Source organism: Myripristis murdjan, chromosome 23 (assembly GCF_902150065.1).
Source record: "Myripristis murdjan chromosome 23, fMyrMur1.1, whole genome shotgun sequence".
Classification (NCBI taxonomy): domain Eukaryota; kingdom Metazoa; phylum Chordata; class Actinopteri; order Holocentriformes; family Holocentridae; genus Myripristis; species Myripristis murdjan.
In genome coordinates this window covers 13,093,003-13,113,275 of record NC_044002.1, presented here as the reverse complement: position 1 = coordinate 13,113,275, position 20,273 = coordinate 13,093,003, and the positions used below count along the sequence as shown (strand labels likewise).

The 20,273-nt window shown below is 40.9% G+C and overlaps 1 protein-coding gene across 1 annotated transcript; it reads left to right on the top strand.

Annotated features, from left to right (window-relative positions):
- The first annotated feature begins 717 nt into the window (after positions 1-717).
- pkp2 (plakophilin 2) lies at positions 718-13,928 on the top strand. The gene is made up of 13 exons (XM_030046384.1): positions 718-1,065; positions 2,713-2,783; positions 3,764-4,383; positions 4,689-4,827; positions 4,980-5,187; positions 5,474-5,651; positions 8,192-8,309; positions 8,659-8,820; positions 10,422-10,598; positions 11,167-11,320; positions 11,680-11,872; positions 12,109-12,196; positions 12,854-13,928. The coding sequence occupies exons 1-13, from the start codon at positions 873-875 to the stop codon at positions 12,920-12,922; spliced, it is 2,370 nt and encodes a 789-aa protein (XP_029902244.1). The 5' UTR covers positions 718-872; the 3' UTR covers positions 12,923-13,928.
- Positions 13,929-20,273: the final 6,345 nt, after the last annotated feature.

Sequence of the window (20,273 nt, the reverse complement as noted above, 5' to 3'; positions counted from 1 at the left end):
TGGACAAGGGCTTAGATAGAATAAAACTGAATTAAACTGAATACAACTGTGGTGTAGGCTACATAAAAGCCTATGGAAACTGCTTTTGTTCTCATGTAGGAACCACAAAGCCAGGTGCTGCTCATGGTCTGCAGCAGAGCCTCGGAGCATTAGATTTAGTCTCTAGCCTATAAAAGAGAAAATTGTTGCCTTTATAGACTAGCTGATTAGTGGAAATAGATCTGAGAAATGCATATATCTATATTTGACGAGCTGTAAAGCCACAAAGTGATGGGAGCTGTGCTGGCTGCAGCCCAGAGGCGGTGTGCATCATCCCACTGTGGAAAAAAACGCACCGCTGGGTTCCTCATTAAAAGTAATGAGTCATAGTTCACTCCCTGTCACAAAACACTAGATCTCAGTGGGACTAGTAGCCTTAATAGTGACACCTCTTGTTAGTGTTATAGCCTTCTTGGGAAATTTGCGGTCACATCCTCTTAGAAACCTCGATAATAAAAAATAAAAGGTCAAATCAAAGCAGGCGCGTGTGAGTCATTTCCACCTGGAACACTCGCATGACAACAGGTGTGCTTTCAACATGTTTTCACCTTAAATATTACACAGTTTGTTGATAAGAGCGTTATTCGTGGAACTATTTCGTGGCACTATCCGAGTAGAGTATCGTAAAGCAGCCACAGTTGCCGTGGTAAAATGACACTCCAGGTGACGCCCAGCAGCGCAGCCCCGCCCTCAGCGACAGGAGGACGTGGGCCGATACTCACCTGGACGGCTCGGCGTTAACAAAGCAGCACGAAAAATCAATCCTGGGAGAAATTATGCGCACCAAATGAAACCAGCGCCTCTGACTTCCAGTAGCCGCGGACGGGTTCAAAATGGATGAGGTGTTTTTTAAATCGGTTTTACCTGCTCAGGAGTCGCTTGTGCTGGAGGACACCAGCCTGGCTATGCCGGCCGAGGAGAATATAATATCCCCGACCAAAGTTAATTCATACGAGAAGAGCCTGCGTGTTCACCAGCAAGTCCAGCTCACACTCGCACGAAGGGGGAAGAGGGCAGCGTCAAATGGTAAAGCTTTTGTTTTAGGCTACCTTTCTCTCTCTGTCATTATTTATCTATTCCGTATAGGAGGAAGAGGCTTTTCACATTTTTTTAAGGTGTGTAGTACTGTCCAGCCATTCAGAAAAACATACAAAACAGGTCATGTGAGAGGACAACTTTATACTTCAGAATAAAGTTCACCTTTATGTTATAATGCTGTAAATGAGGAGGTGGAAGTAAATATTCCCTGCGTCAGTGATTCTGTTTTTCCATACTGAAAATAAATAATTGATGCATTTTGTGCTGGAGACCCTAGTTTGGGAGTAGCCTAGGCGTGATGAGTAAGCCTAATATATCCCATAGTGGTTTTAGTATATCCCAGTGGTGTAGTTGTGTCACCTGGAGGTCTGCTGTCAGTGATGAAGATTAAATACAAGCATTTTTTTGGGCGAGAATGCAGTCTCCGTGTCTCCCTTGTCCAACAGGTTTCTGGCCAGCAGGTTTCTGGCTGTCACTTCCACTTGCCTTTAGGCAGATGACAGTGACAGCCAGCACAACCTGGTTAATATTATCAGCAGTTTGATGTCAATCTGTGGCCTGCTTTCCACAGGATAGTAACCCCTTAATTAGCTACAGACTGTGATGTAGTGGTAAATAAAAAAGTAGGTAAACTATGAAGTGCAGTGATGTGCTACTAATATAAACAAACTCAATTATATCTTCGGAAAAATGTTACATTTTTCCTTCCATCCTCTTGTAATTTACATAGGCTTGCTTTGCTAATACTTCACAATAATATCATTCATATACTCATAATGTCAGGCTCAGCCTAAAAGCTGGAAAAACTTTGTCACATGATAAAGAGGATTAACTTGGTGAAATTCTCTGGTTATATATTGTCAGACTACAATTTAGAAAGTATACCAATTCTCTTAACTATCGGTCAAGGCTGCAAAAAGACTGCAGTCCTGCTTGTGCTGGTTTTCTACATGCCCGGCATAGTAATGTTTTAATGAGTACTGAGGGTGAGAGATTAAATTCCTCAACTGAATTGGATCTGAAAAACCTTGAGACGTCATGCTTTAGGCCTATTAGTGAAAAATGCCTAACAAGGACTATGAAAACAGATTAGTGCATTCCAACAGATTTTAAATTATCCTGCTTAGCCTGATAAAACTTTGCATGTGTGTATTGTTTGATATTGGCCAAGCTTTATTCTATAGTGCTTTGGTTATTCATTTGTTATCTGGCATCTTGTAATAGTATACACTGGGAGGATGCTGTCCAAAAGCACTGAAAGGGTTTCAGCACGGCTTTTGGGATATATGCCACACATACATACCTGTGTATGCCTGTTAAATTATCTTACAAAATCTCACTATTTGATCTGTGCTTTTGTGTAGTAGACTTTGGTTCGGTAGCCATCATTGCCATCCTTACGTTCCTACCTCTTCTGCATTCTCGCTGTTAACTAAACACAAGATAACATGTGATTTTTGTTTTTATCAAATATCACACTTTCATCCAAAGAGTCTTGCAGTAGCAGGGGTGCATGGTGTAGCTACATCCCCAGAGGGAATCACACTGCTGACCCAGATATTGTTGGTGCCATGCTGCTAGGTAATTACACTGTGAAACACTACTCTCTAACAAAGTCTCTTCATCCTGTTTTAGGTAGTATCCATTTACAGAAGAACACACCCTGGCATTCTGATGTTAGAGATGGACCCTCACCAAATATGAAGGTAAGTACTTTATATGTTTTACGCTGTTGATTTAACTGGACCCTCACTCAATACTGTGTGGGCATTAGAGGGAACAACATGGAGCCTTTGGATGGATGCATATTAGTTTGCACTTTGACTTTTTGGGCCGTGTTATTTTGACTATAGTCAAATGGGGAAGTTCCAGGCCCTCTGCTGCTTTATGGTCCCACCATTAAAACTGAAATGTGATTGCTTATCAGATGAATGGTATTGTTTCTCTTGTATGGTTACAGCATAAGTACTTTCTGATGTTTTAATGTTTGCCGCAGGTTCACCCAAACGCAGTGCTGTTGATGATTATAGGGAAATTATTTAGTTTTTAATGGCTACTTTGTGAATGGAAACTACAGTGAGTGAATTGATCATCACTGATCTCATGGTTTCATATTCTGTTATACAAAGTTGCTTTTTAGGACTAGACAATGTTCAAAACATTTAAATCTTATGATTTATTGACACCAGTACCCATTTTGAGGAACAATATATTATTAGAACTTGTCAATTTGTGCATTCATATTTCTGTAATCTATTGTACAGTTTGTCTTAACAAGCACTCGGAAAAATTAAACTTTAGGTGTTATAACCATTGCAATCAACACAGAGGGAGTTGTGGTCCAGTTTTGTAATATAGAATTGATGTGATGCTCAAGGTACAACCAGTACATTTACATTTGGACAGCAGGGTCATGTAGCGAGTAGGGAACCCTGGGTTCAAGCCACCATGGTGGGAAGCATCGTGCCTGCTGAGGTGCTGTTAAGCAGGGTGCTGCTCTGTCAGTGAACTGGTGCCCTGACCGCGTAGGAGTTGAAAGCAAGAAGAGAATGTCCTCACTGGGGATCAGTATGACTTTCATGTACATTTTAGACATTTAGCTGATGCAGTTAATGCACATCTAGAATAAACCAGACACAAGGTATAGCTGAGATTATTTTTTAAGTGCTCTTGTTTTCAAATGCAGGTAAATGGAATGGGCTACAGTGATCACTCTTTGTCAAACGGCCATGTGCGGAGACCATCCAGGAGGGTGGAAGTGTCTCCTGCAACAAGCCCATTGTCGCCTCGCAGCCACATGGCTCACTGGACGGTCCGTTTTGGGACATGCCCTCCCCCGGGTCCCAGTCAGCCACCAGCAACAGGCCCTCCGCTGAACCACTCACTCGGGTCCGATTCATTTCGCCGTTACGCCTTCTCCGAGGTGCCCCGTGGTACACAGATGCACGCATCCACGTCTGCTCACAGGAGCTATGGCCGCACGTCCATCAAACAGACAGCAGGGCCACAGCCCCTGTTGGCAGATGCCACATTGCAGCACAGTAAACGCAACCACTTTTCCCAGAGTCACCTCAAAACTGATATCCCAAAGGAGAGAAGTAGTGTGCGGAGACAAGGTGGCTATGGAACCCTTGGTGCTAGCCAGCGTGGGGACGGGGTGGCCTGGCTAGCTCAGGTCAGGAGCCAGGGACTACGCAGACTGAATTCATACCCACCCTCAGTGGTCAGCATGGAGGTGGACATGGCAAAGAGGTTGGAGCCAGACCTCCCTATTCAGCAGATACAGTCCAAGAACCTCACAGCATCGTAAGATTTTCTTCTTTTCTCTCCTCCATGTGTGTTTAAGTCTATGCCTCTATGTGAGCATGTGTGTGTGTAGGAGTGAGAGAAGTCATGGTACATGGTTTAGGGGATTAAATTCATTGGTTGAGTATATCACTCAGTGAATGTCAATGAGTATATTGTTAAAAAGAAAGAATAAAACACAGTGCTACAGAGACAGGTGCTGTGGAGGGGATTGAAACTTCTTTTAAAAAGAGAACACTTATATTCTTTAATGTCTTTTTGTGGGTTATGTATTTCTTTAACCTTTGCTGTCTCCCATTGCACAGAAAGTTGGAGAGCAAGGCTCCAGAGCTGACATTGGAGAGAGCTGTGAATCTGCTGACTCAGGACAACGAGGACACACTGATCTGTGCAGCCAGCCTCATACAGAATCAATGTTTTAACAGTGCTGATGCTAAAAAAATGGTATGCCCTACTATCTCTGATGCTATACATATGGACCTTGATTGTGAGGTTACATGACATTTTTTGTTGCTGTCACGACTCATGCGGTTTATTCGGTGTCACAGTGTGTCTATCTATAAATCTGTTAAACAATAATCAATTCTTATCCTCAGGTATTCTATCTCCATGGGATTGTGAAGCTCCTGCCCCTCCTCCAGAATGACAACGAGGAGGTGCAGCGTGCCGCCGCGGGGGCTCTGCGCAACATCGTCTTCCAAAACAACGAAAACAAGATGGAGGTGAAGGAGAATGGAGGCGTGGGCACCATCCTCGATGTGCTGAAGAGCAGCCGTGATGTGGAGACCAGACGGCAGCTTACAGGTCAGTTCTGAGCTGTGGAGTTTGATGAGGAGATACACCAATGAACCCCAGTCTGTGCTTGTGATGTGTAGTTTCATCACTATTTGGACCTGACCCTGGCTTTATTTTCTATACATGGTGATATATTGGATTTAAGACTTTTCTTCACTTTTATTGTTTTGATTTTTGACATAGAGCCACACACTATATCATAGCTAAATTTGAGTGTGTTATGTTGCATGTTGTATTGTTTGCAGTAAGCCCCTCATTTTCATTTTGGAGAATAACTTAGTAACCTGTTTCCTAGGTCTGCTCTGGAACCTCTCCTCTCATGACCTTTTGAAGGAGCACCTCTCCAGGGAGGCCTTACCCGTCCTCACCAAGACAGTCCTGGTGCCCAGCTCTGGTTTATCTGAGGGTGAGAACCCTAAAGATGAGCTCCTAGCTGACTCGGAGGTTTTCCACAACGCCACGGGCTGTCTGCGGTAGGCTGCTTTGTTAGCTCTGAAACTGGATACTCCTTGAGCTCCTTCATTGTAGATGATGGAAGGGGGTAAACAGATGCCACCACTGGTATCAGATATTTGATTGATACCAGGTGAAAATAAGGTGTTATATCTGAGAATATAAAAGTCTAACAACAGGAGCCTTGTAATATGTTAGACATCAAATAACTGACTCGGTATTGAAGAAAAATGGATCATATTTTAGCGATTCTGTTGCCACTGACCCCAAAATCACAGTCTAAGTTTCTTGTTCACTGTATTGTACACTTATTGGCTGTTGTGAAAGTTTTCACTTACCACCAGTGAAAAAGTTGTGTTGCTCTATGAATAGTTCTACAGTTTGGTGTTTAATCACCCACTGTGTTGGGTGGTGTAGTTTGCATCACAAGGAAGTAATTTTATGATATTATAAAGGTTAACAGAAGGCAATTAACCAGTGCTGATAAATTATACAAGTGTGCTATTACTGTATAAAGTTATTGCTGGTGTAATACTATGACAAGAGTTACAGTCCAGCCCAAATAAATTATGACGGCGTAATCTCTCACTATCATGCTGATTTTCATGAGTCCTTGTCAGAATCCTGTTTTAGGGCTGATGAGCGATTTCCACCGAACTAGAATCAATAAAATGTGGGCAGTGCTGCTATTGAGCAAGGCATTGACATGATAAAGCAGCCAAATAATGCAAAGTACTCTAACATGAATGAACCTTCCACAGGCAAAGTAACATCAGTTGTGTGGACGCTGCAAGTTTGATCTTTGCATTCATGGCTACTAGTTACATACAGTGTTGGCAATCTCACAATTTACGATGATTTTTAGTGTATTCCAATCTAAATTCAACTTTATAAGGAGACATGTGTGATGGGACTGTAATGGAAGCACTGTGCCTCTGGTCATGATTTTCCAGATGAGACCTGTCTTTAATGAAGAGCAGAAGACTTTTATTCAGCTTTTTAATATTGCAATATGGAACAACAATACAGCATGAAAACTGTTGCATTTGCCTCCTTTGTATTTTCTTGTTGCGTATCATTTAGCTTGGTTACACTCTGAGTGGGTAAGGCTGTTGCTGAACAACAAACAAAGTCTTACATTTTCTTTATTAGGTCATAAAATGCAAAGTGGCATGTATAATTAACTAGAAGAAGCTGATTCAGTTCTTATCTCTCATGCACAAGTATTAGTGTGAACCTAAGTCCCTTAAACTTGACTCAGCGTTTTCGCCCACGATAGAGACAAAACAAAATGTAGCAAGTACAAAGTGTTGTTTTTCTGTTCTCTGCACAGCAACAGTTACAATGGATACCACTTATTATTGCATGAGTTTAGGTGGCTACATGTTTTTAATGACAGACACAACATTAATTTATGATTGTCAAGCATGAATACACAATTTCGTTAGTAATACACGTCTGAACATGGGCCTGAATAGCACATTAGGATGCAATGCTGAAAAAGGAGGAGGTCTTAATAACTAAAGTTAAATTTGTGCAGCACTTTTCTTTACAACATTGCAAGTAAATGTAAAACTGGAGGAGGAACAAAACAAGTGAATCAACAAGACCTTATCTATAAAAATGTAGGACCAGCACTGCCGGTAATTTGCTGCAGATTTATGTGCAGCAAATTACCATGTCGTGGTAAGATTATCATCAACCAAACAGATAATTACACTGTAAGATTGAGAGTCCGCCCTCTTTAGTGGGCCAGTGAACACACACCATCAACTAAAACCCAAAAGCAAACTGATACCGCTGCCTCACTGAAGCACACTCAGTATGATTCAGAAGTAATCACCACGCTACTTTTGTTACATCATTTTTCTGTTATCATGGAGCCAGGGGAGCCACAATTTGTCCATTGTGGTCGAAGATTGTGTATCAAGTTGTTGGCTTCTAGTTGACCATTTGCTTGCTCAGACAGATAAGCACTCACTGTTTACAAAGCAGGGGATATCAGAAATGCTGCTCCCCTAGTAACCATGGCCAAATGAAAACGGTGACCAACTGAATTATTCATCGAGGCCTCTCTTCTCTCCGGTTCACTGAACTGAAATCACTCGCTCCTCGTTGGCCCGTGTTATCAGGTTCTCCTTATCATGTTCTAAACCTTTTCAGACGGCATTCCTCCCTCCTGCAGCTGAATAAAACAATGAGTTCCTTTAAAATTTGTTGTCCATCAGGACACAAAGAACATTATACATGAATGAAAGTAATTTCCTATATTTATCCTTCAGAAAGAGTCGGTTGTTTGTCAAGATATCAATTGCCAAAACTGCCACTGAAATGCAAAATGGTGCATCCATTAAATTGTACAATATTGATGGATGGTTCATGTTTTATGTAATTTGTTATGAGCTGGGAAACTTTTACTGTCCACCCAGTAAGTAATTGCACCTCCAGTTTGTCTGTTGTAGCAGTTTCTTTGCAGAATTCCTGCTCATCCTGATTAAAGATTCACAAATGCACTTCAACTTAAGTGTGACCAAATACTTTTCTGTTTTTTTTCTCCCAGAAATGTAAGCTCAGCTGGTCCAGATGGCAGGAAAGCAATGAGGGAGTGTGAGAATCTCATTGACTCTCTGGTGTACTACATCCGTGGCACCATAGCTGATTATAAGCCAGATGATAAGGTGAGGCGATAAGCTCCTCGAGAGAAAGTTTATTCTCTCATGTACTGAGTGCACCACTGGTTGGCTTGAATTCCTTTATCTCCAACGCTGTCAAATCTTTCTTTAGCATTTTTCTAAACTGAACTTCTGTAATGATTATTCCCAGAAATTTATAGATGTACCTTTTCTCCTCAAAATCAGAATTCACATAATTTTAATCACTAGTCTTGACATCATAGCAACTAACAGATCAAACAGACAGTGCACTATGCCTGTCCACTTGCATATATCCATTTAAATCTCAGAGTGATTTGGCTGTGTGTGTTAGTAGGTCACATATTGTGTAACTGTCTGTCCATCTCCTCTGTAGTCCACAGAGAACTGCGTGTGTATCCTGCACAACCTCTCCTATCAGATCGAGGCAGAACTTCCCCAGAAGTACGCCAAAGAAATCCATGAATCTCGGCAGAATTCGGCCCCCAAGGCCAAAAGTCCAGGCTGTTTTGGTTATCGCAGCGCCAAGATCACAGAGGTAATCCCTTCACACAGTAATCCAACCTGACAGTGCAAACGTTGTCCTTATGTGGAACAAATTTTTGATAATATCTGGTGAAATTGACAGGTTTGCTGCACACTTCATTGCTAAAAGACCAGTCTTTTTTGTTATTTTTTGTTTCTGTTATTTTTCAAAGGGTGATTTAAGAAATGATAAAGGCTTAATGACACATTTTGTGCAAGCTGTTCAAAGTTTTCAGCGTTGTGCACATTTGAACCAAGGTGCAAGGCAGGCTGCAATGAAATAAGACACCTTACCTTGAAATAGTGCCCCAAGCACAACTGTGCATGCATACCTTGCATTATGTACATAGGTGCCTTTAATATGCAGCTAGGAAATTGCATCATATGGTGTGTTTTGAAATTCATGGGACTGATTTTGCTTAGATTGTTTCAGATTTTTAAAGCCCAAAGTGAAAAAAAAAATAACGATCTGCTCCTCCCAGGCACCTGTACACTAAGGATGGGCAATACCAAACTTTTTATTAATTCAATATGATACTGATACTTTTTGTCACATTTTTAACAATGCAGATACCGATGCTGATCATGTCTTAAAAGAGTATCTGATTTATCAAAATAATGACCATTTTCAGAAAAAAAAGATCATTACACTTGAAGGCAAATCATATGACACATACTGGACATTAATAACAAATTTATTACTTGGCAGAACATCTTGCGTTATCTTGCTGACAGACAAACAAAGCATAACCTACACCACTTCCTTTGGAGAATTAACAAGTGATATTGGTGCTACCTGGATTAGCTTTGCCTCTCTGAAAACTCACCTGCAGTGTCTTTGGTCGAACAGAGGGTGGTGCAGGAGGCTTGGGCGTGTGGGCATCTTCTTGTTTTTGTTCAGCCTCCTCGTAACTTTCAGGGTGTGTTGCTTTGTGAAACGTTTGAAGAGGTTTCTCATGTTGCTGCAGTGTGGCACTTTCTCGTCACAAATAGTGCATTTTGCTGCATTTTTATATGCTAATAAAAGCAGCACCACACCGCATGACAATTCCTTTCCACTGTCTTTGATGCAGAAGTGTGTGAACTGGGTGCACAACTGTGTGTCACCTAGGTTTCCACAGTCATGAGACTCAGGCCAGCTAAATGTGCCAGGGCTGTTTATTGGCTCAAACATTACACAAAAGTATTGAAAACATTTGGAAGTGATACTGCCACCCACATTTAGTATTAATATAATTTTATTATCAATATATATATATTTTTTAAAAGGAATCAATACTAAAAGAGTAGCTTGTGAGTATCAGTCTGCTCATCCTCTCTGTACACACACATACACTTTTATTAGTGCAGTGGCCAAAAAGTAAAAGTTAACAGCCATGAATAATTCAGTAATTTATTTATCTGTGTCAGAGTGTTGCTGAAAAAGAGCAAGCATGCTTATTGACTCTTACTCACAGATTAAAATGTAGCTTAAATTGCATGCATACACACACACAAACAAGCTATAGTTAGTCTTGTCTTCAGTGTTAATCCTCTGCATACCAGTTGCCTTTTGGTGACAGTGCAAACCGTCTGAACTAAACTCTCCTTCTGCCTGTAACCTGTTGTTCCTAGGATCTGCAGCGGCAGTGCCCCCTGCTGGAGGAGAAGGCAAACCCTCATGGAATAGAGTGGCTGTGGAGTGCCATCACTGTTCGGATGTACCTGTCACTGATGGCCCGCAGCCTGCGTCACTTCACGCAGGAGGCTGCCATAGGAGCCCTGCAGAACATCACAGCTGGAAATGGGATGGTAATACAATCACCGCTGGTGTCCATAGAAGCTAAGAGTCATAGACTTGTATAAAGAACAACAACAAAAAAAAATTATTGGTCTGAAAACGTAAGGCTCACACACTCATGGGTTCATACGTTAAAAGGTCTTCAATCAGAGAGATAAAACAGCACGTGTGTGTTTGTACCTTCATCGGGGTGTTGCAGAGGTTTCAGTTCTGGATACTGATTATATATCAGCTAAACTCTCAGTTGGGTTTTGTAAGTTGTAGTTATGGATCAAAGTAGGCTTGTTGTTAAGCTTTTATTGTTGTATAACTTTTATCATGTAACACTTATATAGCACAATTTATATAACAAAATGTATATAATGTATATAAAGGTCATGATAGAGTAAAATAACATATATATCTTACATATCTTGAGATATCAGTCAAAATTTCATGATTTTGGTGTTAAATTACCTTCTGCCCTTTAAAAGTGCAATAATGTGTTTCGGTTTTGCACTGTAAATCATTGTGCAAGAGTAGCAGTCAGCTGCACACACTGTACTGTACAAATGTTTCATACTGACTGTGGTCTGGCAGGTGACTGAAGCCATCGCCCACACCATTGTTCAACGTGAAAATGGCCTCCAGCAGGTCAGGAAGATGTTACAGGAGGGAGAGAGCGATGTGAAGAGGACAGCTGTGTCTCTAGTGAAAAACCTCTCACGCTACAGGGAACTGCACGCCGACATTGGTAATTGCTCCACTTCTTTGACATTTTGAATATTAGCCCAAAATTTTTCTCCACAAGACACTTTTTTCTTTGTTAGGAATATTTGTCTCTATTAGTAGCTCTGATAAGTAAAATATTTAGTAATGCTCTGTGAAACGAGTGGGCACAAATAGCTGCAACCTACCAACTGGCAAACAGATTAGAGTAAGAAAAGAAAGGAAACTGTGTAATTATGTAACCTAAAACAAAATAATGAATTAGCATCACCGTGTGTCAGCCAGAAATCAGCTTTGCAGTTCACTATTTAATTTGAGCATCTTGGAACGCTGCATGGTCACAGCAGATTTGATTACATTGTGCTTTTGCTCATCATCCTGAAGTCAAACAGGTGTTGCCAGAGCTGGTGGGCATGCTGCCCAACAACGACACGGGCTCAGACGTGCCCACGGAGGTGACGGCTTCCCTGTGCCACATCCTCATCAACCTCAGCCAGAACGAGACACAGCACGTTAAAGCCATACTCAACCATGGAGCGCTCCCCAAGATCATCAACATCAGCACCAAGGATACCGGGTTCGTTACTGCTCAACACATTATTGATCATAAGCTGAACATAGCACCAGGCAGCTTTGTTTTCTTTTGTTTTTTTTCTCTTTTTTTGGCTAGCAGATCACTCTCCAAGAGGCAGAGTGTGAGTGGACTTCCAGTAATGAACAAGCAGTCTTCTGCCCAGTGAGATAGCTCAAGATGACTGAAGTCCATTCATACAGGAAAGACAAAAAATAATAATTTTATCCTTTATTTCTTAGTTATGGACCAACGCGGGCGGGTCAGGCAGCATGCATCCTGCTGCACAGCATGTGGAACCACAGTGAGCTCCACGGGGCCTACAAGAAGGTGGGTCATATGCATGTTACACTGCCATGAGATTGTTTTTGTTTCTTTTTTTTTGTTTGTTTGTTTGTTTTATTTTTCACGTTTTGGCCAATAGTCAAGGTTGCAGCTCATTTTCTAGTTTTCAGAAGTATTAGTTTTTCCGTCATTCATTCTTGCACAGTGTGAACTACTGTAATCCTTGATAATCTGTGACAAGAGTGGTGCATTTCAATTCACTGGGCCTATGTGGTGTAGCTTGAATAAGCCCACCACTGGACAGAATGACCTATGCAAGCTGCTCGTTGTGGCTAAGTGAAAATGAACTCTCCACCAGGGAGTCATTCCTCAGAAACATGCCCTCTGGGGCATCTTTGTTATCTGGGATTTTAGTTAATTTAAAGCCAGGTTTGGTACAGCAAATTTGTTATGCAATGAAAAATGATTTGAGGAGATGTAAATTAAAGTCAGACAGAAATAAATTGGCTGTATCTCTAAATGACACTGGTATTATCCATTTACCTGATTTTGGAGCCAGAATCAGCTTTGGGCCCTAGTTGTGTGGGTGTTCATATATTTTGATGAGGAAAAAAATACAGTAAATTTCTTCATTGTGTCCAGATCAATTTCAGGACCCTGTGCAGAACGGTATAAATTCAGTTGTCTTTTGTGTCTCAACAGGGCGGCTATAGGAAATCCGATTTCATCAATGCGAGGACAACAAAGGCTGTGAACTCGTTGCGAGACTGAGCATAAGACCCCCTGACAACAAACTGAAGATGCAGCTCTTGTAGACCTTGTTGACAATTTTGGTCTCAATTTACTAAATGCACTGTTTACTGTAAATAAGCATATGATTTCTGATTGTTAGTTTCATAAAGTTATGCTGTCATGTTTAGTTGTTTTTCTATGTTGTGTTAAAATGTGTTGCCATTAATATGTTGTGTGGAAAAATGTGTTGTCTTAAAGAAGACCCACAGATGTGTAAAGTATTTACATTTTTTTTTTTTTTTTTTTAGCTTTGTTAGCATTCCTCATTGAAACCAGTGAATCCTACCAGTGAATCCTACCAGCCTTTCCTGCAGGAAAACTGATGTACAAATGTAGAGTCTTTCCCTATGATCAACAACTATCTGAAGACAATGAGGAAACTAAAATTGAAGGTATCAGGATGTTCTTTTTGTTATTTGTGTAGTGTTTTTTTTGTTTTGTTTTGTTAGTATGCGTAAGCTGAAACTGAAACACAATAGCGGCAGCTCAACAGGTTTACACTCCTGCTGTGTATTCTCAAGCATTTAAGATGTTGTTCACATGTAATTATACAGAAAACCAGAGGGAAAGTGTCAGAAGAGCAAAGCACTTGCAAAGGATGAAAATCAAAGAAGGAAAAACAATTTGTCAAACTGATGTACTAGTATATAGAAATGTATATAGAATAAACATTAGAATGACTTCCTACTGTAATGCACAGTAAGTTGAATTCTGCTCTTTGCCTTCTGACTTGAATGGGTTCCAGATGAAAGTAAACCCTCTTTAAAGTATCTTTGTTGTTCATAATTTCTATGTAATGCTTTGTAAATCAATTAATATTGGCGCATTTAGCCTTTTTGGGGAACTGGTAATCAGTTTTCAATCTTTTACTAATTTGCTTTCCCAATTAAATCACTTTTATTTTAAAAATGAGTACTCTGCAAAAAAGCATGTTTGAAAAAGGTCATCGCCAAGTCATTATATAGTGACAAATTTTGCAGTCTAGTATGTTCGCCCCATTAATACATGCCGTTTTCCTCAAAGTACTCTCCTTTTCATTTCTTTTGAAGAATTCATCAGTGAGCAAAAGTTGTCATTCACCAGAAAATAACACTCTATGTAAAGTACAGTTTATCATAATCAAAGATAATTATGGGCCTTTACACTTGAATACATTTGAGTACTGCAGGACATACCCACATTTTTACCTAATCTGGAAGCATGCAAATCATATTGAAAAATCCCGGCAATGATTTGCAAATTAATTGTGCAAGACGAGATGCGTCCGGGGAATAGACAATGTTTGTCAGGCAGTCTTGTGTTGGTCACTGCTTTATCCAAGAGCACATCTTGGTGACTTTGAGGGGCTGAAGCTGCTGTGACCTTGCGGGGCGAGCTGCACTGCGGTACAGCTGAAAGGGGGGAGGCGCGGACAGGGGGGGGCTGGGTGCCAATCAACATCACCCCTCCTGCATAAGGCTGAAGGACAGGACAGAGGGCAAAAACAAGTTGAATGGCTGCATCAAAGTGTGTGTGCAGGCCCACGTCACTGTCAGACTTCGAGGGAAATTGAGGAATGGTATTCTTCAAGGATTTTAGACTGTTCTGATACAGTGGAGAGTACAGAGAGACTGGAAATGTGTGCATGAGAGAGTGAGAGAGAGTGGGTGTGAAATGCAACATACATGATCTTGGCTTGAACTCACAGAGATGAGCGCACCCTGTACACTCCTCACTCCACAATGCCCCAAAATAACAATGCTCCCCTTGAGAAAATTCCTTATTCAGGCAGTTTTTAGTTAAGAGCCCAAATTACCCCAGGGACCCGATCTGTCTAATAAAGCCGATCCCAACAGGGAAATCTAAACGGCCTCACTCAATTTGAGGCGAGATTTGATCACGGAGTTTCCCGAGTCTAATTAAGATCAGCCCACATAGCAGTTACAGCTTCATCTCTGTGGTTCTTCTTGTATATTTTGGTTTATTTTATCCAAATGAGATATCCACCATTTGAAAAAAGTGCCTGAAATCGGAATCAGCTATTTGGAAATGGTTGTGCTGTTTAATGCATCTGTAGCCTTTGGTTTGGACACCTGGCCAATACAGAACCGGAAAACGATGATCAGACATGATCCAATAGAAATGATACTATTTAAGACTTCACTCCTTATGTCATGGCTTTGTCTTATAAAAAAAGTCCAGGGACTGTGGGACACTGACGGCATCAGCTCCTTTCTGTGGGTAGCATCATCGATTGACTGATTGATTGATTTTGATTGTCAAACAGGAATGTGATTTTCTTGTCTTTCTTTCCTTCCTTCTTTCTTTCTTCATTGTCAAGATTCTGGGCCATACAGCATCTATTTATTTGCAGTATTATATAATTACACAGTATACTGCTTTTGGCTTTTTTGGACCTGCCTTCAACCCTGTTTAAAAAAAAAAAAAAACACATATTAAAGACTGTATCAGCCATTATATACATAATGAAATCAGCTGTTTTCACTCCATTTCTATAGCGCTTTACAGTGTTTGCCTCACATTCACACACCGATGGCAGAGGCTACCATGCAAGAAGCTGCCCATCAGGAGTGGTTAGAGCAGGGGTGTCCAGTCATCTGCCATGGAGGGGCTGGGTTAGAGGTTCAAGTTCAGAGGTCTTGCTCTAGGACACTTCAACATGATCTCTGGAGGATCTGGGGATCAAACCAGGAACCCTCTGATTACCGGACAACCACTCTACCTCCTGAGCCACACTGCCTCAAAAAGCATCAGCTATGGGCTAGTGCCAGTTTCTGTTAGGAATAAACATATTTTTTGATCAAACAAGCGGCTGGCTGCCCCTTCATGTTGCCACACTGTGTCTTTGCTGCTCTTCCCTGGATTGCTGTGGCTGTGTGCCAGTGTTGAGGGTGTTGGCAACTCATCAAAATACAAGCTGTAGCACAGGTAGTATATGGTAGGCAAAATAAGACATCAATTCATAAATGGACTGCATGCCCAAGAAAAAAAAAAAAAAAAAGTTTTCTGACATTATAAAAATTCTAAAACGTGATTTTCCCATGACCAGCGCTGTTTTATGTGAAGCTCATGACTTTAATATTTATCTACAATCAGGTTTAGTTTGGTTTCACTGAAGCAAATATTTGTAAGATGTTTTTCATCATTTTCAAATAAATCATTTCAAAATGCCATTTTCAGTCTCCCCGGTCATTTTGGTAATGTCAGTGCTGTGCATTCGTGTTTATGTTAACCTGTATGTTTTGTTGACCTCAGGTATTTTTGGGTTCTCCCTGTGTCTTTTGGCTCAGTTACTCATCATCATCATCATCATCATCATTATCATCATTATCATTACACTACACTTTTGCACTTCTTACACATAGTTTTACATGAGAACTGCATCATACAGCCTCTGTCTCTCTTAAATCCACAGGCTTAATCTCATCCCTCCTTCCTTTTGTGAGACAAAACATCACATCGAATAATGACTAGAAGCAATGATGACTAATTACTGATGTTTGTAATGTATAGATTGGGTAATCTTAACTTAATTGATTGGTTATTCTGGTTAAGATGTACACCTTCATTATGATGATTAACTGAAAAATGTATTTGCACAAATTATTTTGCACTAATCTGTATGCACAATGACAAATTAATCCACCCTCCAGACATGAATTTCTACGCCTTTCAAGATGTAGGACTCATGTTTTGCAGTCAGGTCAGTGGAGTGAGTTTCTGTATCTTCTTAACCTATACTGCAGAGGGCAGTGCTGCTGCAGTAACGTTTACCAATTATGACACATCAGCCGCCACAGTGAGGGCTGTGGTAGGCAGAAAACAAGGCCATACTGCAGTCTGATCTCTTTTATGAAGCTCAGATGTCCCCAAATAATATATTGTCCTCAAATAAAACTTCTTTCTTATTCATAAGTTCATTATTCCACATTTTAAATGGGCTCAGCACTCCGATTGAACTCTAAGCCTTTCTATTTTGGGAGCGAAACTTCTCTGCATGTTTCAATAATTTTTTTCAGTTCTCTAATGCTCTCTAATTACGCCGCTCAGTGAACTAGTTGGGTTACAAAGTCCGTGATTTCTAAGCCTTATTTGTAGCACTAGGAGAGAAAAAGCTATGAAGCTAAATCCGATGAAGCTAAATCCTTCCAACAATATTTTTCTTTCCACAGCTTATGCTGTGACGTGAAATGGTCATTTTTTATTTTTTTTATTTTATAGGGATTACCAGCTTCAACCAATTGTAATGTAACTAATTATTCATCTAAAAATTGTGGAAAACCATGGAGAGATTACAGAAATTAGGTTATTTTTCCTTTTATGAACAATCAAACCCAATTTCTCAAAAATGGCAACAGGAAACTCAATGTATATGATGTGGATGTAATTTTCATTTGAAAGCTGCCCCAGTTAACTTTTCTTGTCAACATTACTCAACATGCATGAGTTAAATAGGTCACTCCGAAGAGTGAAGAGCAATATTTATAGCCCAACATAGATATCATATAATATACATCCAAAATACCAAAATAGCCGCTGGTAACAGGTGTCAAGACACATGAGAATACGTTTGTTTGCTATGAAAGTGGAGTGGAGGAGTCACATGACCACCAAGCAGATTTAAAACATAGTTCACATTTTCAGAGAGGAAGACTGGCTTCTTTCAGTGGTGGGAAGCGGGCAAAAGAGTAGCCAATCTGAGTGTCTTAGCCCTCTCCTTTACAGTGAGTCCATTGTCGACAGTGTCAGCACTCAGGGCAAATTTCTGTCCATTGACATAATCGCTGCAGAACATTTGGGCTGTAAGATGAAGCCACTGTCGAAAGGCTCGTCATGTTGTGCGGCATCGTGGAGAGCAGCTACAAGAGTTCGCTTTCATGAGGTTTGGTCTGCGCAGGGCAAACCAAACAAGCCATTTTATGGGTCCTCGGGGCTCCATGTGGCTCCAACACCCCTCTGATCTCTTAAGAATGTATGGAATGAAGTACCACCCTTCAGTGTGACAAACACAGCCAGGCGATGTTATGGGAATCATCGAGCGCGCTTGGTGTTTTGTGTCAGAACAAGACGGCTATAAATACAGATCTCACCGTTAGTTTGCACCACCTCCCCAGAGAGGCTTGCACACCCTGAACACCAGGCAAAAGGGGTCAGGAGGTGACTGTGCAGCTGATTGTATCTTTCTCAGTCAACATTTTGGCCCGTGCACCTTTTTCTCAGCGCTTACAAGCCTGCAGAAGCACAGCTGGAGTGTTCCTCTGACGCCAAGGGAATATCTCTCCATTTATTTCCTGGAGCTTTGTGATAATAGCTTCCTTGAAGTACACTGCAGTTGAGCTTGGCTGGGAGGGGGGGATGAGCACAAAGGGCATCTGGTATCCAGCATGATTGATTGGCAAAATGCAAACTTAGCACGTGCTGTAAAAAAAAAGAATCAATACCAAGACTGCAGAAAATCTTTGGGACAGCACAAAGTGGCTCAATACACACAGTCGTGGCTAGACCATCTGAATGACAGACATTAACGGATTCTTTTTCCCATAATAAATGATTATTCAAAGCTTTCATTCAAAACACAGCCAACAAACCAATATCTGACACCAGATATTACATGATATAGTTACATTGTTTAGTATGGAATTTCATGGTGGATCTCACAATCTGATGTAGGTGTTACAGTAAAATTATCCTTTGCTCAGATGCACTTTAGGCTTATTTGTTTTGTTTCGACCCTGTGCCTCAGTTGGCTTGTGGGCGGGGCCTGCTCATCAGGTGGGATTGCATACAGCTGAGCTTAGCTTTTAAAAAGCCTCCGTTTGCTGGAGCACATGTTTGGCTGCTCAACTTTTCTCTACCTTTGTTTTTACTTCTGATTCTAAAGTTTCTTTGCCCCTTTTAGTGTTTTGTTGCCTTGCACTTCTTTGGGGAGCAACATTTTAGGACAGCTCTCAGAAAACCCTTTTTCTCCCTCTTGTTTTGTGAGCTCAGATATTTGTTTTCCTGTGTTTTGTCTGTTTTTGTCACCCACCAAACCTCCCAACCCCTCACTGCCGCCTGTGGCAGACTGCCTCCTTGGGCCCCTCCAGGATCTCTTTTTTCATTTTTTGTCAGAACATTTTACTTGTGGTCACTATTTCCTGATTTGTTTCACTACTAAACAGTGAACGAGGGGAACGAGTTTAAAAACCTGGATCCCAGTTTGGCAGCGTTTGTTAAATGTCCCTGGACCGGTGCAGGGCTACACTAAAGCACCGCTGATTAATTTGTCCAATAGACATTCAGGTTTCAGCTGGCAGTGCAAAAGCAACCATTTTAGAGATCACGGAAACACTGTCAATAGAAACCTTTTCTCTGAGAGGATGGAGATTTTATGAAAGCGAAAGTCTCCCATCACAGATCCCCTCTCAGTCCACACACCTTGACCATGAAAGATGACCCGGTTTCACCCTTTCAGCTCTGTGAGCTGGAAATGAAAGCATAAAATGAAAGATTAAACTTGAAACTTAAGTTCAGAGAATATAAATTCAAAAGAAAAGAAACGGGAGCATGTAATTAAAATGAGAGAACTGGAAAGTGTGAAGTCTCAGCCCACACCTGGGGAAGCTCCAGCAGAGCTTGATTGGGGCTGCTGCCATTTAGCGCCAACATTTAATGAGAGGGAGGTGTATTTTGCGTGTTTGTTTGAGTTGTGGCTGGTGAACCAAAGAATCCACTGTAAGAGCTGCTGGTCGATCATGTGAACTGTCAGTGACCATGAATCACGTTTCCTGCTGTGCATAAAATCCTACAACTCCAGGAAACTGTCTGCAATGTATGGGGCTGTCTAAAATTTTGTGTGTTCTTATATCAAAGACTTTGGCCCCCAGATAGAAAACTGGTGTGGTGGAAGTTTACTTGCTCAAAATGCAAATCTGTTTCAAAATGTCAACGTAATACATGTAAACAAACATTTATACCTCTTCAAATTGCATATGGAGCCACATAATGTCAGTCTTTGTACCTAAAAAGCTATGACTAAATTTCAGGTTGAATGTGTTCAGTCCAGTGAATGCCTTTTTTTGCTGTATTTACACTTTTTTTCTAACACTCAGTCATTTTTACACTTAGGCTACCCAAATCCCGACTTTTTACACCCCACTGCAGCCCCACTAAGACTGAGAAGTAACCTGAAACTTTGACTGTAAATCCAGGAAACACCTGCCAATCACTCTCACCATCACCTCCAAGAAAATCAATCAGCCACGGCTTAATTGAAGTTCAACTGTATGTTGAAATCCAAAACAATATATAGATTCAGGTTGCAGGACAAAAAAATAACAGCTACACTTAC